The sequence below is a fragment of the Piliocolobus tephrosceles genome, chromosome 18, assembly GCF_002776525.5.
Source record: "Piliocolobus tephrosceles isolate RC106 chromosome 18, ASM277652v3, whole genome shotgun sequence".
NCBI lineage: Eukaryota > Metazoa > Chordata > Mammalia > Primates > Cercopithecidae > Piliocolobus > Piliocolobus tephrosceles.
Genome location: NC_045451.1, coordinates 47128971 through 47146717, shown reverse-complemented (window position 1 = coordinate 47146717; position 17747 = coordinate 47128971). Strand labels below are relative to the sequence as shown.

Genomic DNA, 17747 nt, shown 5'->3' with positions numbered 1-17747 from the left:
CCCTCTGGCACTCAGCTCCTGTGGACAAGGAAATATAAGCGCATTGGTAGGAAGGACACACACAGCCCGGAGGACTCTGCTCTGAGTGATGATGGCACCTGTAAGCACAATCCCCTTCCAGCCTAGCAGTCCTCTCTCTACCTCGTCTGGGTACAGTGAGACTCACCCCAGTACTGTTTTGTTTCTTTCCAGGAGCGGCCTATTGCCAGTTCATGGACATGCTCTTCCCTGGCTGCATTAGTTTGAAGAAAGTAAAATTTCAAGCAAAGCTGGAACATGAGTATATTCACAATTTTAAACTTCTGCAAGCATCATTTAAGCGAATGAACGTTGATAAGGTAGGAGACTTGTACCTCCATAAAATGTGTTGTTGTTTCTTAAAATTGTTTTTGTGCATAAATGCGAAAGTCCAGGAGCATACCGATGGGATATATCTTGGTATCTCAGCCGTAGGCGGGGGTCTGTACCCAGCATAAAGTATCACCCTAAGTTCTTGTATTTTTATGAGGTTTTCATTTCAGATTTTCTAAACTTGTAGCCAGGAGACTAAAAACTAACAGGGTTCACAAATGTTAAAGTGTTATTAGTTACATTTAGCATGGCAGATGAGAAACTTGTATGTTCGCCAGATGCCACTGTGGTTCTTTGTATTTTGTTCCTTCAGAGAAACATCGTGTCATGGCAGAAACAGCATGGGTTTGAATCCCAGCTTCATGACTTGAGCAAGTGATTTAAATTCTGAGTCTCAGTTTACCCATCTGTACAATGGGACTAAAAACCCCTTATTCATGGTTATGAAGTTGACATGAGAGACAGTGTCAGTATAGTGTGTGTGCTCAGATTCTCAAGGTCCATAATTTGCCCTTTTTTCTCCCATGAATTATTATACTTTTGTCCTGGAGTGGTACAAATGGCCTGGAGTACTTTTTCTCTCAATAAGGGATTATTGCGAAAACTCAGTCTCTTTCTGCATGTTTACTGCTATTTAAATACATACTCAAACTATGTTCCTTATTTAGGATATATCTCTTAGCATGAGTGAGCTTGGAAAGAAATGAATTTTGAATAAGGGGAAAGAGATAAACCAGCAGGGGAGAAATGGAAAACTGTTCTTTGCATAAACAGGGGTAATGAATAGGCTATGGAAATGAAAAATAAAATACCAGGTTAGAAAAGATAGAGATTAAAGGGAAGTTTGATAAACTATGTATTTTGTAAGCTAAGGCAATTAATATCTTCTTAATGACATTCTTATCAATATATTAAGAAAATCCTGACTTCTCATTTTCTTGGAATTTTTATTTCAAGCATACATTCTCTTTAACATTGTAGCCCTTTGGATTATTTCCAACTTTATGTCCTTTGTCATGGTTAATTTCCAATTAGCTCTTTCTATATGTATTTAAAACTAGGGATATATAGGTTCTCCTTACTTTTATAATACCTCTTGTGTCTTTTTTATTCATTTCTCTATGCATGCTTCTAGATTAGAAAGAAAAGAAACACCTTTTCATATGTTTATTGATGGAACTTGTTATACATCAAATTAGTGGGTTCCATATCACTCTAGAAGTATATACACACAGAATGGATGAGCAGTTGTTAAGAATGTTGAAGAAAAAAATTATTGCAGTGGAAGGAGACTGGCCATGATGGCCTTTGTTAGCCTCTCTAGCTTTAGTATGCAGTGATTTGATCCAAAAGTCCTGTGAGAAACAGCATTAAGTACCCTCATTCATGTGTGTCATAGCCTGATGGCGTGATGGAAAGTTCTGTGCTTTTGCTTGCCACCTCGGATTTTGAACTTTTGCCCCTGAAGCTTACATGTTGATAGGGAATGCAATATTAGGTCAACAGAAGTAAATGCCTTCTTTTAACAGCTAATATACCACCAGTGTCTAAAACTATTTTTAAATTTTCTTGTCTGGCAATAGACAAAATATAGTATTTGTTAGTTAAAAGCTTTTTATGCTCTAAAAAGTTGATTTCTAACAATCGATATCAGCATAAACAAAAATTTTAAACTCAGAAGACATAAAAGTGATTAAATAATACAATTAAAAGTCAGTTGAGGCTGAGAGCAGTGGCTCACACCTGTAATCCCAACACTCTGGGAGGCCAAGGTGGGAGGATCACTTGAGGCCGGGAGTTCCAGACCAGCCTGGTCAACATTGCGAGACCCCATCTCTACGAATTTTTTTTTTAATTGCCAGGTGCACTGGCACATACCTGTAGACTCAGCTACTCAGGAGGCTGAGGCAGGAGGATCTCTTGAACCTATGAGTTAGAGGCTGCAGTGAGGTATAATTGCACCACTGCACTCCAGCCTGGGCAGCAGAGTGAGACTCTGTCTGAAATAAAAAAATAAAAATGTTAAAGCAATTGAGTACACATGTGGCAGGAATGCCTCCTTTTAAGCAGACTTCACTGAAGTTTGGGGGAAGTGAGAGAAGAGCAACATATCACCACCAAAGTCTAATTACCAGAAGAATCTTCATGAAAAATATGGTCTCTTCCAAAAGATTGCTTCTCTTTATTTTGCTCTGTACTTGGTTGAGTTTCTATTTTAGCTGCATAAGAAACATTTTTGCAAAATGTATTGCTAATTTTTTAGTTTAATGCATGCTTCAGTTGCTTTTTTCTTCCAAGTTGTCATTAATATGTAAGGTCTTTCTACATTTTCTAAAGCTGATTATTTAGTTTAATGCATGCTTCAGTTGCTTTTTTTCTTCCAAGTTTTCATTGATATGTAAGGTCTTTCTAGGTTTCCTAATGTGGTCCTATTGATACATTTTAAGATATCAATGATATATGGCTACCATAGTGGCAAAGTCGTATTCAAAGTTTAATTTCTATAGCTTCCATTCATATTGTCACACAGCAAAGCTGTGAGCTGTGTGCTTGTCTGAATCACATACACACTCACACACACAATCTCACACTCTAGCTTTGTAACTATCTCGTGATTCACATTCAGCTAGTATTCCCACCTGAAGATGTAAAAGGTAAGAATTCAGTGATAATATAATTCACTTAGCTAGATACCTTTCCATTTTCTTTAAAAAAAAAAAAAATATAGCGAATTACACCAGTCAGAATGGCTATTACTAAAAAGTCAAAAAACAGATACTGGTGAGGTTGTAGAGAAAAGGAAATGCTTATACACCGTTGGTAGGAGTGTAAATTAGTTCATTGTGGAAAGCAATGTGGCGATTCCTCAAAGAGCTAAAAACAACTATCATTTGACCCAGCAATCCCATTATTGGGTATATACCCAAAGGAATAGAAATTGTTCTACCATAAAGACGTATGCATGTGAGTGTTCGTTGCAGCACTATTCACAATAACCAAGACGCAGAATCAACCTAAATGCCCATCAATGACAGATTGGATAAAGAAAATGTGACACATATACACCATGGAATACTATGAAGACATAAAAAGTATCTGTTTTTATTGATTTAAATCTTATTCATCTGCACTCTCTAGTAACTATAATCTACTACAACTGGGCTACATATTCCAAAGAAATTTAAAAAGTTTATCGGCCAGGCACAGTGGCTCACGCCTGTAATCCCAGCACTTTGGGAGGCCGAGGCGGGTGGATCACCTGAGGTCAGGCGTTCAAGTCCAGCCTGGCCAACATGTGACACCTCGTCTCTACTAATAAACAAAAATGAATCCCAGCTACTGGGAAGGCTGAAGCAGGAGAATTGCTTGAACCCAGGAGGTGGAGATTGCAGTGAGCCGAGATCGCACCATTGCAGTCCATCCTGGGCGACAAGAGTGAAACTCCGTCTCAAAAATAAATAAAATAAAATAAAAAGATAAAAAGCTTATCAGTCTTGAAATAGTACAACATCGCAGGCTTCTGTTTTTCCGGAGAGATGCTTTGATGATAAATGTATTATGAGTGGGACCAGCCCCTCTTGACAACTGAGGATATTCCTTTTGTCTGGCTTGTTCAGAAGTACTAAATATTCCAAGAAAACCAACAGTGATGTTTTGGTTTAGTTCTTTTTTTTTTAATTTTTAATTTTTTTGTGTACATAGTAGGTGTATAGATTTATGGGGTACCTGAGGCATTTTGCATGCAATTTGAAAGAAGCACATCATGGAGAATTGGTTATCCATTCCCTCAAGCATTTATCCTTTGAGTTACAAACAATCCGAGTACACTCTTTAACTTATTTTAAAATGTACAATTAAGTTGTTATTGCCTATAGTCACCCTGCTGTGCTATCAAATAGGTTTTATTCATTCATTCTTTCTAACTTTTTTGTACCCAGTCACCATCCCTAACTCCCCCTTTCCAGCCACTGGTAACCATCCTACTCTCCATGCCTATGAATTCACTTGTTTTGATTTTAGATCCCACAAATTAGTGAAAACATGTGATGTTTGTATTTCTGTGCCTGGCTTATTTCATTTAGCATAATGATCTCCAGTTCCATCCATGTTGTTGCAAATTACTGAGTCTCATTCTTTTTATGGCTGAATAGTACGCCGTTGTGTATATGTACCACATTTTCTTTATCCATTCATCTGTTGATGGACACTTAGGTTGCTTCCAAATCTTAGCTATTATAAACAGTGCTGCCATAAACTTATAAGCGCACGTATCTTTTTGAGATACTCTTTTCCTTTCTTTGGGGTATATATCCAAACATGAGATTTGTAACTCACATAGTGATTTTTTTATTGCAGGTAATTCCAGTGGAGAAGCTAGTGAAAGGACGTTTCCAGGACAACCTGGATTTTATTCAATGGTTTAAGAAATTCTATGATGCTAACTACGATGGGAAGGAGTATGATCCTGTAGAGGCACGACAAGGGCAAGATGCAATTCCTCCGCCTGACCCTGGCGAACAGATCTTCAACCTGCCAAAAAAATCTCACCATGCAAACTCCCCCACAGCAGGTATTGTCACCACGAGATTGCAGGGTTGCTTTCATCTTAGAGAATGGCTCAGACCCTTCTGTGCTTTACCGTGTGTTTCTGATGGATTCTTCCCAGCCGTCAATATTTTAATGCCTTTGGATGGTTTCTACTGTTGTCTGTTTCACCACATTTATCTTCCTGTGACCCATTTGTCATTAGTCTAACCATCTTCACTTAAACTATTAAAAAGGCAGAGAGCTATTTGCATTATATCACTGAAGGTGGTAGTGAAAATAATACTCCCAGGATAGATTTCTTTTTCCTTTTAGTTTTTCGAGAAATTTCAAGTAGCCTGTTTAGATTTTGACTGAAGTATTTTTACTGCTTAATTGCTGGCAGTACAGACCAGAATATGAACTGAACTATGTTGTTAAATACGGATCATCATCTCTAACCCTTCATGAACTGTACATCCTATCTCCTCTGTAGGCAGTGGCAATTTTTATGCAGTAACATTCAGCAATACCCTATTTATCGAGCTTTGTCCAAAAGTGAAGTCGTTGAGGAAAAATATCTGGAACACTAAAACTTTAAAAACTTCTGTGGATAAAAAAAGAACTTTCTAAAATATATTATAAACATCCTTGCCATAAACAGCAGGCTTTACCAAGCAGAATGTGTTCTTATAAAATTGGGTCATTATTATAAACACGAGTTGGGTACTGCACAATTAAACATTAAATCACCCAAAATCATGTTTCCATTTCAGTTGTGGAACCCGGTGTTCAAACTTGTTAATCAGTAACCTTAATTTTGTAAATAAAACAGATTTCTTATTTATGCCCAAACTGCAATCAGAATGGAGTGCAAATGGTTAACAGGACCACATAGGTGGTAATAGCTTTGAAATCACAGTTTTGCTCACTGTTAAGCAGCATTTTTGTCATCTTATTTCTGGATTTATGGCTGTATCCCAGCTGGACTGAAACCATTGGAAAACTGACATTACTTTTTGAAATTTTTTAAATATTTTAAAATAAATATTTTAAAAATATTTTTAAGGATAACAGATGAATACTTATACTCACTAGTATGAATTAGATGAATTCTTCATCTGCATTAAAATAGTACTCATGTAGATGAAGAGGAATGAACAACTCGGGAAGAGTTGTTAGGAGGCCAAATAGACTGGATGTTGGTAATGGCTGAATACTGGGATAAAAGAGAAGGAGATGTTAAACATGGCATCTTACACGACTGGAAGGATTTGGGATTTTGTTCAAGAAGTACTGAAAGAGAACCAGATTTGGGAAGAAATCTTGAGTTTGTTTTGAACATACTAAGTTTGAGATTCATTTGTGACATCAAGAGAAGATTAACGTAGGCAATTTTTGTGTTGGGGGTGGTGCACATGTGTGTCTGGAGCTCAAAGGAGTTATAGGCTAAAGATAAACATTTACGATTCTTCCGTATATTGATGTAATAGATGCTGGAAGCAAATACTGAGTGATAAAGGGTAGAGTGCCTTGAGAAACTTGGACATTTACTGGTTGAGTAGAAGAGGAAGGGCTTGCATAGGAAGCAGGGAAGGTGCCAGAAAGAATGAAGGAAACTAGGAAGTGATGTGTCAGGGAAGCAGAAGGTAGGGCGCATCATGGTCAAGAATGTCAACATCTGTTGAGAAGTCAAGTTAAATGAGGCCTGAAAGAGTTCATTAGATTTCTCAATTTGAATGATTTCTCCATTCAGTAGAATGGTAGAGCCAGGAATGGCTTGAAGACAAAGTTGGAGGAAGGAAATAGAGACAGTGAAAAGATCCGACTTTGGAGCCATAATGGGTGAGCCTATATAGAATAAAGAAAACTAAGCACAGATCTTTGGAAATATATACATTTAAGGGGGAGGAGGAAGAAGAGGAAGCTGCAAAAAAGATGAACATCAGGAAGAAAACCAGGAGAGCTCAGCATCAGAGAACAAAACAGTAGGAAATTTGTAGACAGAGGAGTCAACAACAGTGCCAAATATTAATTGTGGCGATATCAAATAGGATGAAGCCTGAAAAACAGGCCAAAGTCTGACTCCTAGGAGGTGATTAATAGTCCCTCAGAGAATTGGTCCATTAAAATACTGAGGGCATAGGCCTAGATTGCAGCAATTTAACAAGGACTTGTGGAATTGGAGACAGTAAGAGTAGATTCAACCTTTAACAAATGTGTCAGGAAAAAAAATGAGGGAAAATAAACACATTTGGTTTGTGTAGGGAAAAGAGTGATAGCAGCTTCAGGAAATAAGATTGGAAGGAAAATGGTACTCTTTTTCAACTGTTCTTGTTTGCTTTTAGGATAAGGCAATATAAGCAGGTTTGTAAGATGGGAGACATGTCTGTGGAGAAGGAATCATTGAAAATAGGAAAAAGAGGGGAAACTGGAGTATGACGCTAAAGCTGAAGGGAAAAGATGAGATGTCAAGGGCATAGATAGAGGGTTAGAAAAGAAAAGAGAAGATATTTATTTTCTTGGAGCCAAAGCGATAGGAGAAGCTGGGTAAAAATTAAGCCACAAAGATTTTGGGAAGCAAACCTTGATGGCAGTTCAGATTGGCCTTCAAGTTTTGTCGGCAGTTTTCATCAGTCTAGGAGCTGGAGTGGAGGAAAGGGGGATGCTGTGCCCTCTCCAGAGTCTGGGATTCAGGAGGTATGTGGGGTGGGAGGAAATAAAGCTAAGAAAATCAAGGGTGTCTGATATTTCTCATCTTAATGTCATTCTCTACAGTTGTGAATGATGAAGAGCTTGGACTCAAAACTCAACTGCCATTTTTTCAAGTTTTCTGTGGTGAGATTGGACAGACCTCAGAATATTTTCTTCCACAATCATAACCTGTCCTTAATTTTTTACCCATTGGCACCAATACTCCTCCACACCCAAACACCCTGTTACTGTGCTGCCTTGGCCTCGTTTTCTAGGAATTCCCTCATCTGTCTTTCACAAAAGCCACAGAGAAACGTGTGCCATTTTGATAGAATGTCCATGAATCTGAAAGAGAAATATATATTTTCTAGAGCTTAACCTCTTGGGTGATAATGCTCAGGAAACCCATTAAAGTCAAGAGATAATAAATTTTATTTTTTTAATGTTCTTGAAGGCAGTAATTTCCTGAGACCATGTTCCTGATACCTTGACCATGTTTACATTATTGGCATTAATCAGGGAGAAATGATATTTTCAGAAGTTAAACAGCCATTCCCTTTTTAATAAAATATGCTCTGGTTTTTGGGCATCGTGGGGTAGTAAAACTATACTGGGGATATATCACATATAGAGTGTTATTATTAAAAGCCATGATAGGAGAAAGGCTCCTATAAATGCATTAAGACCTCATTTTTTCTAGAAGTCATATATCCAGTTATTGGGAATACAGCCGAGATAATGTAAGCTAAAATGTCTTCTAAGAGTCAGAATAGGTGTGGTAAAATCTGTGCTGTAAAATGTATGCACTTCAATCTTCATTCATGACAGTTTCTGAGGTACTTAGGGTGTGTTTGCTCTTTCTTAATTTAGACATAATTGTAATAAAGATGGGGATGTGGTTTCTTAGCACATAGCTCATTAGGGCAAGGAATATACAGGTATCAATAGAAAGTACAAACCTTAGTTAAAAAAAAAAAAAACTTAGCAAAACCTCACTAAAGAGCCTAATAGTATCCTGGGATCTGTATTACAAGATCAAATCGTTCCATTGCCTCTCAGTAGTCTTTAGTATATGTATGACACCAGCAGGCAGTGATCAATACGCTCATAGGTCCCTTACGCTTCTTAGAATTGTCATAATTCTCTGTAATATTGACCCTGATTTATTTCCCTCATGAACTCTATTTTTACATTATCCAAACTGGCGCCCCCGCTTCTGGGAGTCACTCAAAGCCATTCTCTTTATACACAGTCTGCTTTTGTTCATCTGAAATTTAGAGCAAATGAACGGTGATGGTCAGCAGTCTGGAAAATTCACATATCTGTATCACATTTATCTCACAGTGTTGCCAGGTCACTAATCTATAGCAGTAATTTTGTTCCCACCTCTAAGCCTTCGTCGTTTCTTAATTATCTGCATTAGTGTACATAAGCAGTGGCTGGTATAATTGAAAACAGGTGATGGTCCTTAATTTTTTTTTTTTTATTTTGAGTTTGGAATACTTGATTTTTTTTTTTTAGTGGATTTATCTCTCCCCCAAAATTTCCTTAGGCCAATATTAAAATTAGCTTGCGTGTCCTAACTATTATACAGTAAGAGCAGTAAGTGGCAGCTCCCAAACATTTTGTATGACAGAGGGACCAGATTAGAGTGGAAAAAGTGATCCTGGAGTAGATTGTCACCATTATGATAATTAAGAAAGGACTTAGTCTACATTAGCAAGAAAAAAAAAAGTGCTTTTACATCGGACAGACTACTTATATAAGCATGCAGCAGAGATTGCTATGTATACAATAGATATATTCTAAACACTTGGTGCATCCTGTTTTTGTAGGAACATGCTAGATTTTTCAACCATTTTGATACAGAGAAAAGCTTTTCTTTATGATTCAGAGAAGCCTTAGAATAGTTTGGCTGTGGCTTCTCTGTGTGTCGTTGGGGACTTTACTGTAACAAGCTTACTGCATAAGCAGAGGCTGTCACCTACGGGGAAATGGCTGCTTGGTAAGTTTTATTGTCTACATTCTGAGGAGTTGCATCTTGAATTGGTTTTAATATACCAACCAGGGACATGTATTAAAATATACGTTTTCATAATGATAGTTATGTAAGTACATGCATCATTGTGACTCATGATGTTTGTAAATTTATTGCTATGAGCCATATCTGCAACTCAAGATAACTGTTGGTGCGGATTGGTTTTTATGTGTGAACACTTACTAAACATAAAAGGAAATTCAAAGTTATGTAGTTACTATAGCAACAACAGCTTAGACACATTGCAGATTCACATACATTCATGTATTTAAATCAAACACCCATATATAAATATAGTGTGATAGATTTAGAGTTGCTATGGAAATTGAGTTTGAGCTTTCTGCTTTCCTTAGGGACTTCAGTGTTTCAGCCTTAAAATCAGATTAATAGGCATGCTAGAAAAGTGGTTTCAAAAGGAAGCAACCTAAGTAGAATAGAATAAAGTATCTGAACAATCATAATTAAATCCCTAAATGTAGATTTGAATAAATCCTAAAGTGTTTTTCAAGAACACTTTTTCAGTCAACACTTTGTTGACTATTTGAATATTCTCACAATTACCCTTAATGTTGGGTTTTCTAAAGCTGTTTGTATGACTGTAAAATGTAATCATGTTTATTCATTTATTTATTTAGCAATGTATGAGCATTTGTTGAGCACCTGTCATCTAAGTACTCATCACCTCTCACCTTCTTTTGGGAAATAAGAATTGCTTTACTTTGTTGGGGTTTTTGTTTGTTTGTTTTGCTTTTTAAGAGAGGCAGTAAAAATAGCAGTAAGAGGTGATTTTTATCCTTGTCCTGATCTTGGCTTTATGGCCCAGAATATAGTCTTTTTTGGTCAATGGACCACATGCATTTGAAAAGAATGTGTATTCTGCAGTAATTTGTTTGATAGTGTTTTAGAAATGTTAATTAGATTAAGGTGTTTGATAGTATTATTCAGATCTCCTATGTGTGTTTTTTCCTTACCTAATACCACTGTCAGAGTAAACAGATCTGTGTTTTATGGATTTTTTTGTTGTCCTGTTCTAACATTTGCTGCAGTCTGTTGAATTTTCATGCATTGATCATGGAATTGTCCATTTTTCCCTTTAATTCTCTCCATTTTTGTTTCTTGTATTGTAGTACTCTATTACTAGATGTGTACATATTTGTGAGTGTTAAGTCATCCTGTTGAATTGACCTTTTTTGCCTTTTTTTCTTCTAAAAAATGGGATACGTGTGCAGAATGTACAGGTTTGTTACATAGGTATATGTGTGCCATGATTCTAAGTTCCCTCCCCTCACGCACAACGCCCAAACAGGCTCCAGTGTGTGATAGTCCCCTCCCTCTGTCCATGTGTTCTCATTGTTCAGCTCCCACTTATGAGTGAGAATATGCAGTGGTTGGTTTTCTGTTCCTGTGTTAGTTTGCTGAGGAAGATGGCTTCCAGCTTCATCCACATCCCTGCAAAGGACATGACCTCATTCCTTTTTATGGCTGCGTAGTGTACCATGGTATATATGTACCACCTTTTCTTTATCTAGTCTGTCATTGATGGACATTTGGGATGGTTCCATGTCTTTGCTATTGTAAATAGTGCTGCAATAAACACACGTATGCATGTGTTTTTATAGTAGAATGATTTATGTTCCTTTGGGTATATACTCAGTAATGGGATTGCTGGGTCCAATGGTATTTCTGGTTCTAGATCCTTCAGGAATCACCATACTGTCCTCCACAATGGTTGACACCATTCTGACTGGTGTGAGATGGCATCTCATTGTGGTTTTGATTTCCATTTCTCTAATGATCACTGATGTTGAACTTTTTTTTTTTCCCATATGTTTGTTGGCTGTGTAAATGTCTTATTTTGAGAAGTGTCTGTTCATATTCTTTGCCCACTTTTTGATGGTTTTTTTTTTCCTTGTAAATATGTTTAAGTTCCTTGTAAATTCTGAATATTAGACCTTTTTCAGATGGGTAGATTGCAAAAATGTTCTCCCATTCTGTAGGTTGCCTGTTCACTCTGATGATAGTTTCTTTTGCTCTGAGGAAGCTCTTTAGTTTAATTAGATCCCATTTGTCAATTTTGGCTTTTGTTGCAATTGCTTTTGGCATTTTTGTCATGTAGTCTTTGCCCATGCCTGTGTCCTGAATGGTATTGCCTAGGTTTTCTTTTAGGGTTTTTATGGTTTTGGGTTTTACATTTAAGTCTTTAATCCATCTTGAGTTAATTTTTGTATAAGGTGTAAGGAAGGGGTTCAGCTTCAGTTTTCTGCATATGGCTAGCCAGTTTTCCCAGTACCATTTACTGAATAGGAGATCCTTTCCCCATTGCCTGTTTTTGTCAGGTTTGTCAAAGATCAGATGGTTGTAGATGTGTGGTGTTATTTCTGAGGTCTGCTCCGTTGGTCTATATGTCTGTTTTGTTACCAGTACCATGTTGTTTTGGTTACTGAAGCCTTGTAGTAGAGTTTGAAGTCAGGTAGTGTGATGCCTCCAGCATTGTTCTTTTTGCTTAGAACTGTCTTGGCTGTACAGGATCTTCTTTGATTCCATATGAAATTTAAAATAGTTTTTTTCTAATTCTGTGAAGAATGGCAGTGGTAGTTTGATGGAAATAGCTTTGAATCTATAAATTACTTTGAGCAGTATGGCCTTTTTATTTGTGTGAAGTGTGTTCCTCTTTATCTTTGATAATATTCTATGTCTTGAAATCTATTTTTATCTGACATTAATCTAGCTACTCTAGCTTTTTTATGCTTACTATTGCATGGCATCATCTTTCTCCATGATAATTTAAATGTCTACCTGTGTTTGTCTTTATATTTAAAGTGTGACAGCATGTAATCAGGTCTGCTTTTTTATTCATTCTGATAATCTCTACTGTTAATTGGAGTGTCCAGTCCATTTACATTTCATATAATCATGTAATTATTGATTTGATTGGATTTAGATCTACCACATTATTTGTTTTCTGTTTGTCCCCTCTGTTTCTTGTTTTGTTGTTTCTCCCTTCCTGTCATCTTCTGGATTTTTAAAATATTTTTTTAGGTTTCTATTTTAATTTACTTACCACCTTTCAGACTACACCTCTTTGCACTTATGTTTTAGGTGTTGCTCTAAGGATTACATATATATTCTTGTTTTTTCACACTATCCTTAAAATTAATACTGTATACCTTTATGTAAAATGTGGAAACCTTGCAACCACCCCTCCCCATTGTTCTTTGTTATAGTTGTCATATGTATTACATTTATATACATTATGAACCTCACAAGATAATGTTACAACTTTTGCTTTAAACCTACACTGTCTAATACACGTTGGCTTTTGAACACTTGAAATGTGCTTGTTCATCATTAAAATGTGCTGTGTGTATAAAATGCATGCTGAATTTAGAAGACTCAGTGTGAGAAACAGAAAAAAAATCTAATAATTTTTGTATTGATTACATGTAGAAATTATATTTCATATATGTTGTATATATTTTGCATATGTTAAAATCAGTGTTTTTTTTTTTTTTTTTTACCTTTTTGATGTAGCTACTAGAAAATTTATGTGGTTCACATATTTCTATTAGACAGTTATGCTTTAAACAGTCTTATCTATTGTAAAGAAATTACGGGAAAAGTTGTTTGTTTCATATTTTTACTATTTTCAATGTTCTACATTTCTGAACACCCAAGTTCCCTACCGGTTTCGTTTCTCTTTAGCCTGAAGGCCTTTTGTTGGGATTTCTTATATTGCAGGTCCAGTGGCAAAAATTATTTTAGATTTTTCTTTTTCTGTAAATGTCTTTTTTTTTACCTTCATTCTTAAAGAATATTTTCACTTGATAAAGGATTCAAGCTGGGTTTTGTTTTTCCTTTTGTTTTATTTTTTGCCTGTAAGCACTTTAAAGATGTTATTCCACTGCATGTGGCCTCCAAAGATAAGAAGTGCATACTCATTCTACCCTGTATGTAATACATAGTTTTTCTCTAAGTGCAGTCAAAATTTTCTCCTTATCTTTGGTTTTCAGTAGTGTGACTATGATGTGCCTAATTATGGTTCTCTTTGAATTTGTCTTGTTTTGGAGTTCATTATGCTTCCTGAATCTGTGAGTTTATGTCTTTGGGAAGATTCCAAGCATTATTTTTTCAAGTTTTTTTCCAGCTCCATTCTTTCTCCTATCCTTCTGGGACTTCATTTATCCATATGTTAGAGCTTTTGAAATTATACCAAAAGTCCCTGAGGCACAGTTGATTTTCTTCCCAGTACTTATTTTTTCTCTTCTTTAGATTAGATGGTTTATGTTGATGTAAATTCAAGTTTACCCTCTCTTTCCTGTGTCATCTTCATTCTACTGTTGTAGAAGTCTTCATTTTAAAATTTCAGCTATTGTATTTTTCTGTTTACTTTTTTTTCTTTCTCGGCTGATTTTGCCTATCTTTTCATTCATTAGGAGCCTATTTCCTTTACTTCACTAAGCAGGCTTATGGTAGCTGCTTTGAAAGTTTTTGTCTGCTAATTCCATTATTCTGGCCATCTCACAATTGACATCTGTTGATTTTATTTTTCTCTGAGAATATGTCACATTTTCCTGGCCCTTTATATGTCAAATAATGTTGGGTCATGTCTTAGTTATTGTGAATTTTAATGCTCTGAAGACTGGATTTTGTTATATTGCTGCAAAGAAGGTTGATGTTTGTGAGTTAACAGGCACTTAACTCAATTAGAGTCCAAGGGAAAAATACTCAAGAAGTTAACTCCCATTCAAGGGGATCTAACCTTAGCCTCAAGCCTGTGCCTTTATGTAAGACTTCCTTTTCCTTGTTACTGCGAAGATGCACTAAATCTTCATTTACCTTTTTGAGAAACTCCTTAATTTAACCACAAATGTTGGTCTTTCCCTAAAACCATTATTTACTCTAAGAAATTAACACTAGGACAGTCTATGATGCCATTTGACTTCCCAGAGCCCTGTAGGGTGGGTACAGTTACCCTTCTTGTCCCTTGATGGTCTCGCCATCAAGATGAGTCATGCCTGTTTATTCTTGCAGTTTGCCAGTAGATGCCTGCTTGGTACTGCTATTTTACAATCCCCAGTCACTTACCCACATACTCTCCTACCCAAGTCCCTTACTTTAAGGATCAAATATTAATTTTAGAAATCATGTAATAATACAAGGAAGAGATGCATTTTTCTTACTAGCCCCATAATTAGCAAGACTTCTCTTCAAAGAGATGTTAGTACTTCTCATTATTATGCAGAACACTGTTTCTTTCTTTTCTTCTCTTCTTTTCTTTTTCTTTTTTCCTTTTTTTTTTTTTTTTTTTTTAAATTGAATCTCGCTCTTGTTGCCCAGACTGGAATGCAATAATGCAACCTCCGCCTCCCACATTCAATCAAGCGATTCTCCTGTCTCAGCCTCCCAAGTAGCTGGGATTATAGGCATGCACCACCACGCTCGGCTAATTTTGTATTTTTAGTAAAGACGGGATTTTTCCATGTTGGTCGGGCTGGTTTCAAACTCTCAACCTCAGGTGATCCACCCGCCTCGGCCTCCCAAAGTGCTGGGATTACAGGCATGAGCCACCACGCCCGGTGGAACACTGTTTCTTTTACCCAACCCCTACCCCATATTAGCATTGCATCCTTTTGACCTGTTCATATTAAGAAACTATTCCATTGCTAAGCTGCATACCATTTAATGGCTACTCCTTTAGCTACATTAAGACTTGGAAAAAATAGAAATATTCTAATGGCTCAACTAATTAAATTCTTATAGAAGATCCCCTACTCCCTGGAAGAAGAGAGGTAGCAGTGGTTTTGTTCTTCTGGTTACATATGTAAGATGTATAAAAGACACGGCTAGACATTGAGATACTTTTCTCCTCAAAGAAGAACTGAAACTGCATTTCTTTACATTTTACTCTGTTCAGGCTGCTGTAACAAAATGTCATAAACTAGGTAGCCTTGTATAAACAACAGAAATGTATTTCTCACAGTTCTAGGGACTGGGAAGTCCAAGACCAGGGCACCAGCAGATTCAGGGTCTGGTGAGAGCCCTGTCCACATACATGGTGCCTTCTGTTTCCTCAGATGGTGAAAGAGGCAAAGCCCCTTAGGCCTGTTTTATAAGGGCATTGATCTCACAGAGATCATGACCCATTAGACCTCCCAAAGACCCCACCTTCTTAGTACTACTGTGTTGGGGATTAGGTTTCAATGTGTAGATCTGAGGGGGACACAGACATTCAGACCATAGCACCTACCTCTTATGATGATAAAAACCACAGCATAAAATACGAGCAGTGCCCTGCCTTGCCAGTACACTGAATATTTCCGAGTTTAAAATATTGAGCAGAGAGAAGAGCAGAAAATTATGAAGAATTTTGGAGTTTCAATGGGAATCTCCTGGCAGTGTCTGTAGTAAAGCCCAAGGGCTTCTTCCTAGGAAGAGCCGTACATTTTTCATTGCCATCCTAATTTCTTTGCTTACTGAGATAGCATTTTTGACAGATGATTTACTAATTCAATTTGCAATTTTTAATTATTTTGGCTTTCTGGGTCAAACTTGTACATTTAAAAAAACTAGAGTATTTTAAAGCTTAGAGATCAAAACCTACAGAATGTTGTGGTACTATTACTATGCAACTCAAATCTGAATCTTAATATGAATAGAATTTTTCATGAAAGTTAGGGAAAATGAAAACATTTAAAAGGTAGGAGAAGGCCAGGCACAGTGTGGCTCACGCCTGCAGTCCCAACTTTTTGGGAGGCCAAGGTGGGAGGATTGCTTGAGCTCAGGAGTTTGAGACCAGCCTGGGCAACATGGCAAAACCCTGTCTCTACAAAAAATACAAAAATTAGCCAGGCATGGTGGCACACACCTGTAGTCCCAGCTACTCAGGAGGCTGAGGTGGGAGGATCAGTTGAGCCTGGGGCTCAAGGCTGCAGTGAGCCATGTTCATGCCACTAGACTCCAACCTGGGCAACAAAGTGGAACCCTGTCTCAAAAAAATAAAATATAGAAGGCGTCATCAGTAATATTAGCAAATATTTATTGAGCACATATTAAGTGTCAGCTATTATCCTAAGAACTTAATATGTATTCAACAATTCTAAAAGACAGATCATATTATTACCCTCCACTTTAAAGTTGAGGAAACTGAGGCACGGAGAGGTTTAGTAACTTGCCAGGGTCACACACTAGAAGGAGAGGACTTAAGATTTAAGGCCTGACTCTGTGATTCCAGAACCCATGCGCTTTCATCATTATATTATATTGCACCTCTCATATGTCATGGATGTGGTCTTGTTTTCTCCTCTTACCTCCTCCCCACACTATACTGAACCACAGTAAATTTCACAACCAAATTCAAATTACATGGTATCTGGAGGATATAAAAAGCTCTGCAGTGTTACTTAGGCTTGAGACGACAGAACACATGCTGTTCTATTGAGATGACATTTTTTTTTTATCGTGATTTTTCAAAAGTTCAAAAACATTTCCTTTCATCCAACCAGTAAGTTCTAGGGTGAGAGAGAGTTACTATACTGTAGAGTTGCTGTCTACATTTATAGATGCAGGAAATGTTAAAACCATTTGTTCCAGACCTCTTATTAGCTCAAAAGCAGAAGTGTATATAAAGCCAAGAATATTGAGTCCTAGATTAGTAGAATTACTAATCTCTGATTTCTTAATCCTTCAAATCAATTAGCTCTCCATGTGAATAGTCTGGGTGATTTGAAAGTGAAGGATAGACGCCAATGGCATGTATTTGGGCACGTAGAATCTGTTCCTTCGCACAGGGCTCTGCAGAGGAGGGCGAGGGTCTCCATTGTTGTCCTCCCTGCACTGGCAGACCATCCTAGCCCTTTTCAAAATAGCACTGGGTCATTAATCTTATATAGATGTTCCTGATATGTGTTGAAATATTAATTCTATAACTAAACCCCATGTCCTCATCTGATGGATCATTCCTTTTCTCTCCATAGGTATAATATCAGATTTTACTTCCAGCCTAACTGTAAACCTCACCAGACCACACAAGACGGTGACTTAGCATTCATTCTTAGTTTCCACAAGCAGAATGTCATAGATTGTCTGTGAACCAATTTTTTTTTTTTTTTGAGACGGAGTCTCACTCTGTCGCCAAGGCTGG

At 37.0% G+C, this 17747-nt stretch overlaps 1 protein-coding gene across 5 annotated transcripts in view; it reads left to right on the top strand.

The window, feature by feature from the left end:
• The window catches only part of MAPRE2 (microtubule associated protein RP/EB family member 2), a 164060-nt gene that overhangs the window by 116767 nt on the left and 29546 nt on the right, over window positions 1-17747 (top strand). For all 5 annotated transcript variants that reach the window (XM_023207702.3, XM_023207700.2, XM_023207701.3 and 2 more), the window contains 2 exons: window positions 193-338; window positions 4708-4921. In XM_023207702.3, coding sequence (XP_023063470.1) covers window positions 193-338; window positions 4708-4921 — 360 coding nt within the window. The remainder of the gene's footprint in view (window positions 1-192; window positions 339-4707; window positions 4922-17747) is intronic.